The sequence below is a fragment of the Mesoplodon mirus genome (genome assembly GCF_964341445.2).
Source record: "Mesoplodon mirus genome assembly, chromosome: 9".
Lineage (NCBI taxonomy): Eukaryota > Metazoa > Chordata > Mammalia > Artiodactyla > Ziphiidae > Mesoplodon > Mesoplodon mirus.
Window position 1 is genome coordinate 49,850,230 of NC_138985.1, and position 18,508 is coordinate 49,868,737.

Below are 18,508 nucleotides of genomic sequence, written 5' to 3' on the forward strand. Positions count from 1 at the left end.
AGCATTTTATTTCAAGCATGCAATGTACCTGGGAAAATACTTACTAAATTTTCATGTGTGTGTTGAAAAGTAAAGCCTGTATTTACCAAGACTTGGTGACCAAATCTTTAGTTCAGATTTTATAGGCAAGGAATTTGTTCTTTAAATGAAAGATTTACACAAAAACTTAGTATGTCAAACAGAGAAAGCAGAATTTTTGTGATTAAACTGAGGTGAGGGGCCACAGCCCAGGATATTTTAGAGACCCATAGACAATCACTCTTGTACACAAATACTTTTACTTTGAATTGCCTAGAATTCAAAGCTTGTGAATGGGACTATGACTATGACATAAAATATTCCTGCTGATTTCAGTTAATTTGCAGGTGTGTATATAGCTTTCTGTGATTTTTGCCCAAGGATCATATTTCCATAATATTTTTTATTCCATCAACATGATGAAACTTCTTATTCCCATGGGAAACTGCACTGTAAAATTTACATAGTTTGATCAGAGAAACCACTATTGTTGCGTACAGAAAGCATCAAATCATTAAATTAGCAAATCCAATCACACGCATATTCATACCGAAATGACCACATGCTGACACAGGTGCAAAGTAGCTGATATATTTAAGAGCAGCTTGATTAATATAGTACATTACAGTATTCCGATGCTTTCACATCCATTACTTCACTGGTTCTTAAACCAACCCTGCGTGGAGCAAAGATTGTCACCTGTGGTTTGCAGGTAAACTAAAACTGAGAATCAGGGCAGGAACGCGTTAGAGCAACACCAGAATGCTTCTCTCTCCCACTGCTGCTGATTCTACCCCAGGGTTTCATGGGACACTTACAATGAATCTTCCAGTTTTGTTGGAGCAGGCGTAAAGCCGAGGTGGATGGTCTTCAGCCTGGCTTTCTAGCAGGGGAGAGGTCTGGTAGTCTTTTTTCCCTCCAAGGGAATTCCAAAACTCCTCTGTGGAAAACACAAGTTAGCCAGTGCATTTTCAGAAGCATATGGTCGGTACTGCTTTACCTTAACAAATAATCCTATCTCACCTCAACTTCACTGTTAAGAAGTTACTTAAATAGAGCAGGAGAAGTTACTTAAATATAGTTGGTACCATCACCCACTTTTGCAACTAGTGAATGGGTTCTTAATGCCCTACAACCATTACAAAGTTCCTATTTATGACAAAAATAAATAAATTACATGATTAGCAAGTATGCCAAATATAAGTTCTGGCTAGTGTCCTTGGCCTCACCTATACACACCTGGTTCCTTGCCTTCTTGAATCCTCGTGGTTTTACATTTGAGGACACTTGCCACATACTCTGCTCCCTTCTCCTCCTCCTGGCTGGCCCCTTTTCCTCTCCAGATGTAGCCATTATTTTGTCGTAGTTTCAGGACAAAAACATCATTGGAATTCAATGACTTTGCATCAACATCTACCTAGAGTATGAAGAAAAATAACACAATGATGTAAATTCATTGCTGCTCCCTCAATAAACATGTCCAAGAAGCTGGACAGTGCCAAACCACCTACAGACTTCTGTCCTGACCCAGGATATTAATTCAGGGGGCACCAGGACACACCTAGGGGGTTAGAAACATTAGGAGCACGTTGCACTGTGTCACTTTAATGCTCACCCGCCCGAAGACGGTAGCACAAGGCTCTGAAAATAAAATAAGGCAAACTTAAGTGATACATAACAAGGATAATATTCAAAGAGACCGCAAGAAGGAGGATGGGCTATAATTGATGTTTGGAAAGAGGTTGTAATATTCACAAATGATAAACGTAAAGCACAGTGTTCAGTTTTTCTCTCCCTCCCCTGAAGAGGTTTGTCAAATAATCCAAGGGACACAGAAAAATCATAAAACAGGGACTGGGGTCTAATACAGGCAAAGAGATAATAACATAGATTCACTAAAAGGTTCTCCAGGCTCAGATAAATTATAGCTCAAATTATAAGAGACTATTTATAGGGGGTTAAAAATACAGCACTGACATACCCCCTTCCTTTCAACTGAGAAGCTGTGGACACCGTCTGGGATGAGCCAGATGAGCACAGCTCCAGTCAGTGTGGCTGCAGAGTGAGCGAGAGGCACCTGGTTGAGACCAGACTCCAGCCTGAGGGTGAGGCTGACAGTGGAGCCTTGGGGCAAAGACAAGGCATGTGCAGAGTCTCAGGCTTGGGAGTGAGTCTGAGGTCCTAGGATGGGCTTGTGCCTTTGACTGCGTCTGTGACCTTGTCATCCTGTGTCTCTGCACTGGCCTCTGTGAGACCCTCTGTCTGAGTATAGGATTGTATGATTGTGACAGTATGTATATGACTTTCTGCGGGACTATGGGACTCCATGTGAGGTGTGCTAACAGGGAGATGAAGACGAGCCAGGAAACAAGACTGTGATAGAGCAGCCATGAGAGAGGAAGAAATCAAGAGTGTGGTGTCCTGAGGGCAAGTGAAGAGAGTGCATCAAGAAGGAGCTGGTGATTGGCTGTCCAAATGATGCCATTTGACCAACTGTGTCGAGCTGCCAGAGGAAGGCATCAACCACATGAAGAGTCGGGTTTCACCTGGTTCGTCAGGACCCTGTCCCTAGAGCGAGCACTAGAGGAGCAACAAACAGCTGCTGCAAGTTTTAAAGATGTGTCCCAGGTGTTGGTAACACTCAGAGAAGTGGTTATCGTCCTCTTTCAGTAGGAAGGAGGCTCCATGGACCAAGCTCAAAGGAATCTATCAGATGTGATGATGGAGATTTACAGGAACTATGACTTCCAATTTCTAATCCAAATGTCTCCTTACTGGTACAGAGGAAAGAGCTTGGATGATGGAGAGACAGGTGACAAGAGGCCCATGCCCAGACCGGTGTGGGATCCTGGCGGTAGTTCCAAAATAGAACATAAGAAAGCTTGAGCCTCCCAGGAGATGAAAACAGAAAGCCTTATAAACAATGTTTCGACTAATGCATTTCAGAGAGGCTAGGAATGCAAAGGCTGGTTTGGGAGGCTGCAAGAAAAGAAAGAGTCTGCATCGCAAGCAGCTCACGATGCCTCCTAAAGAAGTAGCCACTGGGAAGAGACCAGGACCATAACGATTTTCCTTGACTCTTGCATCTGAAATCAACTGAGAGGGCCTGTAGATGAAGGCTTCACCGTCAAGTTGTTAGATTAAAAAAAGTAGTCATAATTGAACACATGAGAATCCATGCACAGAATGTTCTGGATGAGATCAATAATACCTCATGGCATTTAAATTATATGACTAAATGAGATCACTCTGAAGAGGGCCAAGACTGAGCCTTGGAGGGTTCAACAGCTTAGAGGACGAGCAGAGGAGGAGAATCCAGCAAAGCTGACTGGGAGTGCGAATACTCTTCAGAAGAGTGGCCCTCAAGTGTGGAAGAAATCCTGCTAAGTGAGAGGTTCCAGAAGCCTCGTAAAAAGATAGCGTTTTGAGAAGACAGAAAAGGGTGGCTCTAGCAAATGCTAGCAGGAGGCTGAGAAAAGCGGGGTCAGACAAGAGGCTTTTGACGGCGAAAGGCAGGGCTTTGGCAAACTAGATAAAGCGCATCCGGCTGGAGGGGCAGGAGGGGATGGTGGAGTGGAGTCCAGTACAGGACCACAAGTGTGAGATGAAGTGGAGTCAAGACACAACTGTTGGATGAGAGGAGCCAGAGTGATGGAGACGGTGAGACAACGACTGAAGCCACCAAACAATAAGAGGGGAAGGACCAGACCGGGAGCTCAGCAGACGACAGCACGGGGGATGGGGGAGGGAGACGGATAAGAAGTCAAAAGGGCAAGGGTCGAGCAAGGAAGGGACCCCACCACCGGTCCGTGGTCAGCAGGCAGTGGGGGAAAACACAACTTCCACTTGAGAAGGCTGTATGGGAATCTGTGTCCTCAGAACACAGCCACGGAGCCAGAAGGCAGGGTGGCTTAGAGAAGAGGTTGAGGTGGGAGGGATGCTGTGACCCACCTGGTTTTAAGGGCTCAGCTGAACAACTTGGCAAATGGTCCAGGTTTGGGGACATACGGAGAGTGCAGGGCGGTTAGGGTGACTTGGGAGACTTGGGTTTCAACGGCGACTAAGGTGACCGGGTTATGAAGTGTGATGAATCCTTCCTGAAGTCAAAGCACTCAGCCATTTAAAAACCTGGGCCCGCTGGCCTTGCCCATACCTGGTGGTCTTGTGGTCTGACACTGTGATCTGGGGTGTGACTTCTTTCACAGCTGCTGTCACAGACAGCTTGTGTGGCCTTAACAGCTGAGTTATGGTTCCGGCCCAGTGTGGCAAAGCTTGCTTTCCACGGTCCTCACACTTGTACAAATAAGGGCCCTTCCTCTTGAATTTCCCTAGTGTGGTCACCTGACTATCACCCTCAATCCATCTTCCCCCAGGCCTTTCAAGACAGAGCTTAAGCTGCCTCACGCCTTTGACCGCTTGATTTGTTACATTATTCTTAAAATTCATTTGTTTTGTTATAAGCTGGTTGAAAAATATGACAGGCCTGGTATCTGAAGTTAACTTTTTACTTGATTCTCCTACTTTTAATATTTTTTATGGTGAACGCTGAATTATAGAAATGAAGGGGGGTTACTTGCCAATTTTTTTAAAGACTAGTATTTGTTGATGGCTCAGGTCCACTGGGAAGCCCATGAGCAGGGCAGGTTTTATTGAATGCATGATGTTACCTCCACAATTCTGGTGATCGATGCCAGGTTTCTTCGGACTTGAAAGAGGCGTGTAGGGGGGGCTGGCACCTGACCTCCTTTCTTTGATGTTCCATTCTTGTAAATAATGAGTGGTTTGTCTTTGAACAAACTCAGCAGGTGAGCAGGTTCTTTGCCTTGGGAGACTCGGATCTGGGGGCGGCGGGGATAAAAGAAATTAATAAAGAGTGCAATGAAAGAAGGCCATATTTCCAAAGGCGTCCTTATTTTTCTCTTTGAAAACAAAATTAAAAATATATAAAAAGTCAAGAGCAGGAGGAACGATGAATCAACAGAAAATATAGGTTAATGATAATCAAGCAGAGTTTCCTCACTGACTTAGGAACCATTTGCTACTCCAGACACAGCACCTTCTCGGGGGACACAGCACCACACTGCACCACTTTCTGCTTCCAGAAAGCACAGTTTCAAGTCTGTTCATCTACATCTCCAAAAGGGGAAAAACAACGAAGTGCTGATGTATACCGTCTTTTACGAAAATTACTCTTTTTTTTACAAGGGCACCAAGCTTTCCAGATGTTTAGGGGTATACCTGTCTCTCACGTGTTTTGGATCTCATTCAGTAGGTTAGGAGATGTGCATTCATTCAAATTCTTCCAAAAATAAGACGACACGAATGTATACTCATTCTTTTTACATCCCTACCACTGTGAGATGAAAAAAATCATCGTAATCTGGGGATGAATAAAGATTTCAATCCAAACATCAAAAACTGGCAAAAATAAACAGAATAGACTCTCTACTTTTTAGCTTACCTATGGAAATGGTAATAGTAGATTTGCTTAATATAAGCTCTTTTTTTTTTTTTTTTTTTTTTTTTTTTTTTGCTGTACGCGGGCCTCTCACTGCTGTGGCCTCTCCCGTTGCGGAGCACAGGCTCCGGACACACAGGCTCCGCGGCCATGGCTCGCGGGCCCAGCCGCTCCGCGGCATGTGGGATCTTCCGGGATCGGGGCACGAACCCGTGTCCCCTGCATCGGCAGGCGGACTCTCAACCACTGCGCCACCAGGGAAGCCCCATGCTTAATATAAGCTCTTTTTAAAATACAATATAAGGACTTTTCAGGATAAGGAAATGGAAGAAAATAAATGGCAAGTTATTTAATTTCACCTATTAGTTTAACAACAGATACTGGATCAGATCCGAATTTCCTATCTCTTGCATAATCTATTGATGCATGTATTTACATAAAGAATTCAAATTTTGTGTCACTTTCCTGTTTTCTTCAATTATTTGCCCTATGCTAAAGTTGAAATATCTCTCCTACCCTGGTCTGTCTTTTTCTAGAAGCCAAGTGAACGGGAATGCTGATGCACATACCATCATAGGGAAGCCTAGGGAGCACTGAAAGTAACTAACTCCACAAATATCTTTCAACTAGTAGACATTCAAATAAGCGAGTAACAAATGAAAACGTCTTTTGAGTCACACCCCAAAGCTTGGGGTGAGGTTAGCTAAGAGCTCCTAAAACTGCCGTTGGCTTAGCGTTTCCCTTAACACTGAGAAAACCTCAAGTGCCAACATGAAAGAAAGAGGGCTACTGATTAAGACCCATTCTCCACTGTGAAATGAAAATAAGAGATAGAAAGGTAAACTGAAAATTTTTCAATACTGTTAATACAGTCTACGAAGTAATGTTTAAAACAGCAATTCAGGACTTTATTTACGCATTGTTGTAAACCACCGCCATCTTGTGGTGAAACTAAGAATTACCATTTCATTGCCAATTCAGGATTCAATTGGCTGACACTGGAAATTCATTCATTGGGTATATCAAATATTTAACTGTGAAATATAGAATTTATAGGGCACAGGGCCTTATCTTCAAAGTTTTTGCATGATTTGGTAAGCACTACTTGGAAGATCAACTAAATGACATAGATTATGTCAGTTCTTAGAAATATTTCATTCCAGAAATGAATATAAACTCTATGCCAATAAAATGGACAACCTGGAAGAAATGGACAAGTTCTTAGAAAGGTGTAAACTTCCAAGACTGAACCAGGAAGAAACAGAAAATATGAACGGATCAATCACAAGTAATGAAATTTAAACTGCGATTAAAAATCTTCCAACAGGGCTTCCCTGGTGGCGCAGTGGTTGAGAGTCCGCCTGCCGATGCAGGGGACACGGGTTCGTGCCCCGATCCCGGAAGATCCCACATGCCGCGGAGCGGCTGGGCCCGCGAGCCATGGCCGCGGAGCCTGTGTGTCCGGAGCCTGTGCTCCGCAACGGGAGAGGCCACAGCAGTGAGAGGCCCGCGTACAGCAAAAAAAAAAAAAAAAAAAAAAAAAAAATCTTCCAACAAACAAAAGTCCAGGACCAGATGGCTTCACAGGTGAATTCTATCAAACATTTAGAGAAGAGCTTACACTCATCTTTCTCAAACTCTTCCAAAAATTGCAGAGGAAGGAACACTCCCAAACTCATTCTATGAGGCCACCATCACCCTGATGCTAAAACCAGATGAAGATACGACAAAAAAAGAAAATTACAGACCAATATCACTGATGAATATAGATGCAAAAAGCCTCAACAAAATACTAGCAAACAGAATCTAACAACACATTAAAAGGATCATACAACCATGATCAAGTGGGATTTATCCCAGGGATGCAAGGATTCTTCAATATATGCAAATCAATCAATGTGAAACATCACATTAACAAATTGAAGAATAAAAACCATACGATCATCTCAATAGATGCAGAAAAAGCTTTTGACAAAATTAAACACCCATTTATGATAAAAACTCTCCAAAAAGTGGGCAGAGAGGGAACCTACCTCAACATAATAAAGGCCATATATGACAAACCCACAGCAAACATCATGCTCAATGGTGAAAAACTGAAACCATTTCCTCTAAGATCAGGAACAAGACAAGGATGTCCACTCTCACCACTATTATTCAACATAGTTTTGGAAGTCCTAGCCACGGCAATCAGAGAAGAAAAAGAAATAAAAGGAATACGACCTGGAAAAGAAGAAGTAAAACTGTCATGGTTAGCAGATGACATGATACTATACATAGAGAATCCTAAAGCTGCCACCCAAAAACTACTAGAGCTAATCAATGAATCTGGTAAAGTTGCAGGATACAAAATTAGTGCACAGAAATCTCTTGCATTCCTATACACTAATGATGACAAATCTGAAAGAGAAATTAAGGAAACACTCCCATTTACCACTGCAACAAAAAGAATAAAATACCTAGGAATAAACCTACCTAGGGAGACAAAAGACCTGTATGCAGAAAACTATAAGACACTGATGAAGAAATCAAAGATGACACAAACAGATGGAGAGATATACCATGTTCTTGGATTGGTAGAATCAATATTGTGAAAATGACTATACTATCCAAAGCAATCTACAGATTCAATGCAATCCCTACCAATTACCTATGGCATTTTCTACAGAACTAGAACAAAACATTCTTAAAATTTGTATGGAGACACAAAAGACCCCGAATAGCCAAAGCAATCTTGAGGGAAAAAAACGGAGCTGGAAGAATCAGACTCCCTGACTTCAGACTATCCTACAAAGTAACAGTAATCAAGACAATATGGTTCTGGCACAAAAACAGAAATATAGATCAACAGAACAGGTTAGAAAGCCCAGAGATAAACCCATGCACCTATAGTCAACTAATCTATGACAAAGGAGGCAAGGATAAACAATGGAGAAAAGACAGTCTCTTCAATAAGTGGTGCTGGGAAAACTGGACAGCTACATGTAAAAGAGTGAAATTAGAACACCCCCTAACACCATACACAGAAATAAACTCAAAATGGATTAAAGACCTAAATGTCAGACCGGACACTATAAAACTCTTAGAGGAAAACATAGGCAGAACACTCTTTGACATAAATCACAGCAAGATCTTTTTGACCCACCTCCTAGAGTAATGGAAATAAAAACAAAAATAAACAAATGGGATCTAATGAAACCTAAAAGCTTTTGCACAGCAAAGTAAACTATAGACAAGACAAAATGACAACCCTCAGAATGGGAGAAAATATTTGCAAACGAATCAACGGACAAAGGATTAATCTCTAAAATATATAAACAGCTCATGCAGTTCAATATTAAAAAAAAAACAACCCAATCAAAAAATGTGCAGAAGACCTAAATAGACATTTCTCCAAAGAAGACATACAGATGGCTAAGAGGCACATGAAAAGCTGCTCAACATCACTAATCATTAGAGAAATACAAATCAAAACTACAATGAGGTATCACCTCACACTGGTTAGAATGGCCATCATCAGAAAATCTACAGGGTTTCCCTGGTGGCGCAGTGGTTGAGAGTCCGCTTGCCGATGCAGGGGACATGGGTTCGTGCCCCGGTCCGGGAAGATCCCACATGCCGTGGAGCGGCTGGGCCCGTGAGCCATGGCTGCTGAGCCTGCGTGTCCGGAGCCTGTGCTCCGCAATGGGAGAGGCCACAACAGTGAGAGGCCCGTGAACCGCAAAAAAAAAAAAAAAAAAAAGAAAATCTACAAACAACAAATGCTGGAGCGGGTATGGAGAAAAGAGAACCCTCTTGCACTGTTGGTGGGAATGTAAATTGATACAGCCACTATGGAGAATAGTATAGAGGTTCCTTAAAAAACTAAAAATAGAATTACCATATGACCCAGCAATCCCACTACTGGGCATATACCCAGAGAAAACCATAATTCAAAAAGACACATGCACCCCACTGTTCACTGCAGCACTATTTACAATAGCCAGGTCATGGAAGCAACCTAAATGCCCATCGAGAGACGAATGGATAAAGAAGATATGGTACATATATACAATGGAATATTACTCAGCCATAAAAAGGAATGAAATTGGGTCATTTGTAGAGACATGGATGGACCTAGAGACTGTCATACAGAGTGAAAGAAGTCAGAAAGAGATAAACAAATATCGTATATTAACACATGTATATGGAATCTAGAAAAATGGTGCAGACAAACCAGTTTGCAGGGCAGAAATAGAGACACAGATGTAGTGAACAAACATATGGACACCAAGGGGGGAAAGCGGGGGTGGTGGGATGAATTGGGAGATTGGGATTGACATGTATACACTAATATATATAAAACAGATAACTAATAAGAACCTGCTGTATAAAAAATAAATAAAATAAAATTCAAAAAAAAGAAATGAATGTAATAGTTCATGGGGAACTTCATGGGGAGTTAGTGCATTTACAGAAATCCATCATCTTGTTAATTTGTTAATTAACAATTAACAAAGTTAATTTTTTAAAAGTTAATATGCACCTTTAAATTTAGGTCTAACTTGCTTTATTTAGGAACTAAAATCCAAGAAGGAAAGAAAACCAGCTGGGGGCCTCCCTGGTGGCGCAGTGGTTGAGAGTCCGCCTGCCCATGCAGGGGATACGGGTTCGTGCCCCGGTCTGGGGGGATCCCATATGCCGCGGAGCGGCTGGGCCCGTGAGCCATGGCCGCTGGGCCTGCGCATCCAGAGCCTGTGCTCCGCAACGGGAGAGGCCACAACAGTGAGAGGCCCGTGTACCGCAAAAAAAAAAAAAAAAAAAGAAGAAAAAAAAGAAAACCAGCTGGAAGACCATATTCACTCTCCACATCTCAATTTTTATGTACTAAAGTATTGGACTTACTTTTCTAATTACTTTCTACCTTTGAAGAAGCCATTACACATTTATAAAGATTTGAAAACTGGAAAGTGATCACCTGGAAGTGATAACTCAGGTAGAACAGTTTTAATAGCATGATATGATTCTAAAGGAATGATTCTTTGGGGCTCTTAAATCTGTTAATAGTTTATTTTTGTTTCTGTTTTTTAAACTTTGTTTGCTCCCTCTTTTCCAGAATCTGAGAGAACGAGTATGGCATGAGAATAGGAATATTTAAATTCTAAAATGAAAAAAAGATAATATTTAGAAAGTGTCAAATTCCCATCCCAACTTGGGAAAAGGGTTTTAACTAGACACTGGGCTAAGAAAACTTTAACTTGTTTAAGTTTTGGGGTGAAAATATCCCAACCTGCACAGCCTGTCCTCCAAGGGATCTATCCAACTGAACGGTCAGGAATGCGGAGGTCGTCAGCTCATCCCTCGTAGCATTTGCTCCTTGCCTGGAGAAACCAAAGTAAAATAAATTAGTTTGTATTTAAGTTTTAAGACCTTCTAATATAGGCATTTCAAGTAGAAACTTAAGTTATTATGAAAGATCAAGAAGAAACCAGCTGTTTTGACATGATAAAGTCATAGAAGTTATTGTTTTTTTTAAAGTACTTAACTAACATTGAGCCATGAACTATCCCATGTATTGTTTAGAACTACATATGATAGGTTTCTTTAATCTCCATTTCATAGGTCCATTTTTAGTTCCATAATTACTTCGCTAAGTAGTCAATTCTGTCTGATTTCAAGTTGGAGGTGCCTATTTTGGGAAACCATCTTCACAGTGAAAATAATCCATTTGAGTAGAATACGAGCCAAATCTATTAGGCTGGATATTAGAAGTACTTTATCTTTCCATGAATATTTGGTGATCATAGTAGCAAATGGGTGGACCCAGAAAAATCAAGAAAATAATCATCAGAAGTAGGCAATGGTGAAGCCCCATTTTGTCATTCTAGCAATTCTTTAAAGATATTTTAAATAAAACCATAAAAGAAGCTAAACTACCAGTGACCCAGATAAGGATCAATGAGTCGGGTCTTCCCTGGTGGTCCAGTGGTAAAGAATCCGCCTTCCAATGCAGGGGACACAGGTGCGATCCCTGGTCAGGGAACTGGGATCCCACATGCCACGGGGCAACTAAGACCGTGTGCTACAACTACTGAGCTCACGCCTCAATGAGACAGCCCACATGCCACAAACTACAGAGCTCATGCGCCCTGGAGCCGGCGTGCCACAACTAGAGAGAGAAATCCTGCACACTGCAACTAGAGAGAAGCCCACGTGCTGCAACAAAGACCCAACACAGCCAAAAAAAACCAAAAGAGTCAATGAATCAATTCATCCAGTTCATTTGCAACTTCTCTTTCTAGGGTAGCTTGTGGCTATAACTCCAATCACTGGCTTAATTTATATAGCTACCTCTGGGAGATCTGCTTGTTTGATGACTTTGTGGGAGGGAAAAGCCAGTGAAAGCACTGAGCATTGTTTGGAGCCAATCCTCCTATGTTTGTGTGACTAGGGGTTAGCAGGAAGAACACTAATCCTGGAACTGGATTTTGAAAATTAATTATATCCTTTCTTCTGAAGGTTTGAGAGTGAGCTACCTGTTCCATACCCAGAACAGGTTAACAATAGCCTCCCAACCTGGGCAACACACACAGACACCCCCCGCAAAACACAGAATTCAGGGAGCACGTCTCATTTATCTCAGAATATTTCATTGCACCAACAGAGTCAAGTGATTGATATAAAAATGTTCCACAGTGGGGTGCAAAAAAAAAAGAAAGGATATGTTCATGTCAGGCATACGTTTAAAAAAATAAAAAATGCTTTTCATAACAAAGGCACCCATAAATATACAGTCTTTTTTTTTTTTTTTTTTTTTTGCGGTATGTGGGCCTTTCACTGTTGTGGCTTCTTCCGTTGCGGAGCACAGACTCCGGACGCACAGGCCCAGCGGCCATGGCTCACGGGCCCAGCCGCTCCGCGGCATGTGGGATCTTCCCAGACCGGGGCACGAACCCGTTTCCCCTGCATCGGCAGGCGGACTCTCAACCACTGCGCCACCAGGGAAGCTCCCAATATACAGTCTTTTAATGCTAATAGCCTAAATTTTCCATGAGCTTATCATGCTAGCAAACAATTCCAGGAGCCACTGGGAGCACCAGCTGGGGAGTAACACAGAGCTGAGGAAACACCAGGGTCTGTTATCGCCTGTCCTTCCTTCCTCACATCTGCAACTTCTTGGATGTTTCTTCATTTCCTTTTTTTTTTTCTGCAGGAAAAAAATTCAACTAACTAATAGACTACATTACCAAACTTTTGTCACCATTTTACTGTTTTTTTTCCTGGAGTATTTCAACCAGCAAAACTGAAAACCCTCACCAAACTTTTGCCATTTGACACTCTTAATAAATATTTCACTGTTCATCTCGAGCCCTTCTTCCTCTTCCTGTCAAAGTGACTCATGCTTCCATCCACACAGATTCAAACCAATTTGCTTTATTGATCTATGACCCAGGAGGTCAAGGACTCCACTGCCATCAAGATATAATAAAGTTGCTCTTCACCTCTAATTTTGAAACCCTGTGCCTGGGGGAAGAAAAGCAATCGACTTTGATATGATTTCTTCTTTATAAATCTGTGGTGCTTGTTACTCATTAAAAATAAATGCTGCATGAAAATGGAATTTACTGCTTCAAGAGACTCATCATCGCCACTGTTCAAAGTTTGTTCAATTTCAACTACTTGACATTTCAGAGAAAAGATCACTGCTGAAATTATTTTTCTCCTATCATTTTAGAATATAAGTGGTTTCAGGAATAAAGAGACAAAGTGATTTAATTCTAGTTTGTCACTTTCAACTCTGCCTCTTGGATTTAACCTATTTACATCCCTGCATTGAAATTATCACATAAACTGGAAAGCTGTTTAATTTGAAGCCTAGTCTTCAAGAGGCATTTTCTAAATGCCTCTTTGCTACCTTTATGGAAGTTTTCAAAGTTCTGCAAACCATACAATATTAACAAACTGATATATTTAACATCCATGATATTAAATGACAAAAATTCACAAGAGGACTCAAGCATCTAACTTATATTCTTGATATCTCAAAAAGTCATACATTCTCATCACAGAAACCTTGAACACATCAAACTGAAAGAAAACTAAATGACCCCCTCCCCTAGCCCCAGTCCTAGCCTAAAGGTCATGACAAGTAAAAATGTGACATATTTTCATCTTCTTTTTCTCTTTGATTTCTTTACAGTGAGGACCAAACTTGTCCTCCTCCTGAGTTCCTTATCTCAGCGAATAAAACACTACCCACTTGTGCACAGACCAGAAATCTGGGGCCACCCTTGACTCAGTCATCTTCTCCGTTCCCTGTAACCAGTCATTCAGATGTCATCTCATTAATACTTTGCACACTTGCCCATCCTTTCCCTCCCTTACACTGAACTCTGGCCATATTATCATTCAGTTGGATTACTGCAACAAACTCCAATGGTCTCTCTGCCATCAATCTCCCACCAGTCCATTCTTTAGATGTTAACCAGAATAATTTCTCTAAGATGGAAACCAATCATGTTACTCCCCTGTGCGAACTCTTTGGCTCCCAATGCCCTGAAAATAAAGTTCATCTTCCCCAGGATAGTTACAAGGCCATTCACCATTTGGCTCCTTCTAATTTCTCTGGTTTTATCTTTTGCTCCTTAACTTTGCTCTAGCCATACATCGTTACTAACCGAGTAGAGCACGATTTTCCCTGCATTGCTTGGAACAACTTCCCTATTTGCTTGCTTTTATCGCTCCCATTTTTGCTCCCACGTAGATGTCACTTCTAAGAGCCCTTCACCAATAGCCTAGGAGTTAGCTTGAGTGTCTGTCCCTAATTCCCCAAAGATCACTCAGCTTGGTTTTATCTTAAACCCTTCATATTTCATTGAAATGCCTGATAATCATCTTTCTCTCTTTAAAGTATAAATTCTTGGGCAACGTTTTTTTTTTTTCTCACCACTTTAGTATCTTTTTTTCACCACTTTAGTATCTAGCTCAGTGCTTGGCACGTAGAAAGCGCTCTATGAATACTTTCGTACAACTGAAGGAATAGCTACTGCGTTTAAAATTTATGACCTGATTTAATCTGTTTTATTTATATCCACATAGCAATTGATATGGATTACAAATTGCTAATTCCTCAAAACATTCTCTTGAATTACTTATTTAGTCTTTCTTCTTTGATCTGAGTGCTACAATTAAGTATATTTTTCACATACCAAAAAGAATTAAGAGGAAGAACAAGAAACAGAATGTAAAAGAAAAGCTGACTCGGAACAATAAATTTATCCCCACAAATGTCACGCTTTGCACACACTTCTCTGAATTAAAATTTTAGAAAAGGAAATTGCAAAATAAGGACACAGCTTCTACCAAGGTATAGCTGCACACAGGCCTTAAAGAGAGCTGCAGATCAAGGTGTGAAATGTTGCTTCACCAGTTACAAGAGTTGTGACCTTGGGTTAAATTACTTCATCTGCCTAAGTCCTCCTTCCTTTTGTATCTTTACCTTTCACTTGAAAATAATCTGGTTGTGAGGAAGAAAGATAATACATGGAAACATCTAGCACTTTGCTGGCACAAACATGCTGCTCAAAAAAATGGTTAGTATGAAGATGGCATCTTAAACATAGAGCTAAATAGCTAAATACATTCATCTTTGACAGGATATGATGTGACTGTGGAGTCAGAAATGTCCCTGGACACAGTGGTTCTCATTAATGCCACAGTGTACATTAGAATCTCAGGAGTCCTACCACCACCGTTATTTGGTGTAAAGTGGGGGCCAGGCGTTTGGATTTGTGAAAAACTGTCCAGGTTAGTATGTGCAGCTAGTGTTGGGAACCACTGCCTAAGGCACTGCCTGTCAATCATTAAAGTGCATATGAATCATCCTGAGATCTTGTTAAAATGCAGGTTCTGCTTTAGTGGATCAAAGAGTGGGCCTGACATTTTTCTAACCAGCTCCCTAGTGATGCCCATGCTTTTGGTTCACAGACCACCCTTTGGGTACCAAGAACTATGGGATAGGGAAAATCATCCCATCTCCTTTACTTGGTTAAGCTCAAGGCACTGGCCAGTATAAGTGTTAAGTGGTCACACTGTGTGGACAGATGTCTCTGTCATCTGGTGGGACGCTCACCAGAGAGAAATGTCACGATATCAGCAGACACCTGAGTCTGCATACATTCAATATGTTCCCTGAAGATTGCCGTCACCATGTAGGCAAAGGCAGGATCCTGCTTCACCCTTGCACCTTTGGCCTACACCCCTCAGCTTTAAGATCTTTTTTGAAAATTCTTTTCTTTTTCTCAGTCTTCTCAGAAATATTCTACTTTTCCTGATTTCACTTAAAAAAAAGTTTGAGGGCTTCCCTGGTGGTGCAGTGGTTGAGAGTCCACCTGCCGATGCAGGGGACACGGGTTTGTGCCCCGGTCCGGGAAGATCCCACATGCCGCGGAGCGGCTGGGCCCGTGAGCCATGGCCGCTGAGCCTGCGCGTCCGGAGCCTGTGCTCCGCAACGGGAGAGGCCACAGCAGTGAGAGGCTTGCGTACCGCAAAAAAAAAAAAAAAAGTTTGAGAATCCCACATTGCATGATTTGTTGCAGAATCCCCGTCCCTTTGGAACAGTCTAGCATGCTATGTGTACTTCACTTACTTGGTTGGACACTCCCTATTGGCACTGACTTTAAGTAAATTTAACCTTCAATTAACTCAAGTCATTATGCAAACATCATACGAGATATGGATGCAATGGGATTTTTCTACATTACTGCTATGAATTTCATGAAGACAAAGAATAAGGATGCATCAATTTGAGGTCTCTGGAGTATGAAATAGAATCATAAATTATATACATGCCTGAGAGGATTTGCATCATTGAAATGTTGCAGCTCCAATCAAGATGGGCTCTGTGAATTTTAACAACAAGAAGACATGGTACCTGATGCCAGTTGGAGTGTTAGCTTGCATAGGAGATGAGTTATTCAACTGCATATCCACTAAAGGAACACTACCCTTGGGCTATCAAAACCTTTCTCCTAGATTAGAAAGGATGACACTTATCTAACCCCTCCTGCTTGTGGACAGCAGCTACAGAATACAGTCAAAATCATATCGAAAGAATACTACTTGCATGTTATACAAACCTCACTGGCGTATTTATAGGATAATTCTACCCCCATTGCACAGAATTTAATGAAATTTAACTCTGGAGCAAAATGTGACCTCTACAGAACTTGAGATCTTATGAAAGAGGGAGACTTACCAGGTGTAGATAATCTGTCCTCTGGGATAAGTGTAGAGTATAATGTAGCAGTCACCACCATAGAATTCACCATACGAGTTTCGGTCAATTTCGATCCTACCATTGTTTTCTACACGCCAAATCTAAAAGTAATGAAATATGTATACCAAAATCAAACTTTTCTTGATCTAACGATACTTCTCAGAGGTTTAAAAAACATTTTGGTTTAGATTTGTCATTAAGCAACTTTTAAATTACTTTTCTAACTAGTTTACAAATTAAGCAACGGGAAGAAATTTTTATCAATTTGGCAATTTGGTTATTGACTTTTTAAGCACTTATAGTTCTTTTGTACCCTTTACAGTACTTAGCTCAGTTCTGAGCCTGTTGATTAATAAATACATATTGTTTGATCGATTAGTGTAAATAACATGACACTCCAGTGGAATAACAAACTGAAATATTCCACTCAGAAATACATCTCTTAACTTACATAAAATTTTTCATCAGTTGGGAAGTAATTTTTTTTTAATTTCTTTTTCCCTGTGTTTTAAGCCATGAGACTATTGTTTTCCCAGGTAAGAGTGGCAGATTGGACCAAATAATAAAAATACCAATTGCATGACTTCTATTTTCAAAAGCCACCATCTAGGCATGAGGCTGATAAAGATAAAAGCAGGCAGGGCTTCCCTGGTGGCGCAGTGGTTGAGAGTCCACCTGCTGATGCAGGGGACATGGGTTCGTGCCCCAGTCCAGGAAGATCCCACATGCCGCAGAGCGGCTGGGCCCATGAACCATGGCCGCTGGGCCTGCGTGTCCGGAGCCTGTGCTCCGCAACGGGAGAGGCCACAGCAGTGAGAGGCCCGTGTACTGAAAAAAAATAAAAAATAAAAAAGCAGGCAGAACTAGTTATTTTCTATTTCCTTATCCTCGTCACAGATTAAAGACACTTTTAATTAAAGATTAAAGGTTGGAGAGATGAGAGTTGTCAATGAAACGGGAAAGTAACAGTTGAGTGAGAGACTGCAGGCACTATGTGTGTAAGCACCGTCCTGTCTGGGTCCTGGGGAGGCTCAGGACGGACCCTTTGCTTTGAAATAAGGAGATGAGCAAGTGCAGAGTTTTCAGAGAGCAGCCTTCCCACGCCATCCCAGAGGCACAATGGCAGCATGGCCTGGCTAAACCCAAAAACCTAGAGAAAGCCCTGGATGTTAATATCCCTGGCATGGCATGGGAGGGCGTCTCAGAGATGCTGTGCCCTAGCGTGGAGACTGCAGCTGGGACACACTTGGTGCTGGGAGCCACGCTTGCCACGGGGTCTGCTGGCTGTGTTGAGCTCTAGAAAAGGATGTCTGAGCAGAAGACAGACCCAGCCCCAGGAGCTAATACCCCTCTGACAGCGATCATGGTCAGGGGCGGGGTGGGGCACTTCTCCCTTTGCAGTTCCCCCAACCCCTGCACGGCTTAGATTCACACTTCATGTCTTTGAAAAGAGAAAAAACTTTTAAATCTTTTTACTATATACTTTGGTCCAAGCATTGTGATAAGCCCTGGGAATAGAGAGATAAATTATTCAATTCCCTCCCTCAAGGAACTGACAAGAGGTCTGGGAGGAGAAACCTGTAAGTAAATGAACAATTCTGTAGTACTTATATGATAAATTCTATGAAGAATATTACTTATGGCTTGAGCACGGAGTAAGGTCATTTCAGTGTGGAGGGAAGGCTTCTCGGAAGAGGTGCAGCTTGTGACTTAACGGAGTTACAAAGGAGGAATGGGAATGTCAGCCACATGGCAGAGGGGAGGAGTGCTCAAGG

General features: G+C 41.7%; 1 protein-coding gene across 1 annotated transcript in view; it reads right to left on the reverse strand.

The window, feature by feature from the left end:
* Window positions 1-18,508, reverse strand: part of SCIN (scinderin) — a gene marked incomplete at its 5' end in the record, with an annotated part of 81,142 nt that overhangs the window by 13,322 nt on the left and 49,312 nt on the right. The window contains 5 exons of the mRNA XM_082632479.1: window positions 837-958; window positions 1,258-1,435; window positions 4,686-4,856; window positions 10,746-10,836; window positions 16,713-16,834. Of these exons, the coding sequence (XP_082488605.1) occupies window positions 837-958; window positions 1,258-1,435; window positions 4,686-4,856; window positions 10,746-10,836; window positions 16,713-16,834 (684 nt within the window). The remainder of the gene's footprint in view (window positions 1-836; window positions 959-1,257; window positions 1,436-4,685; window positions 4,857-10,745; window positions 10,837-16,712; window positions 16,835-18,508) is intronic.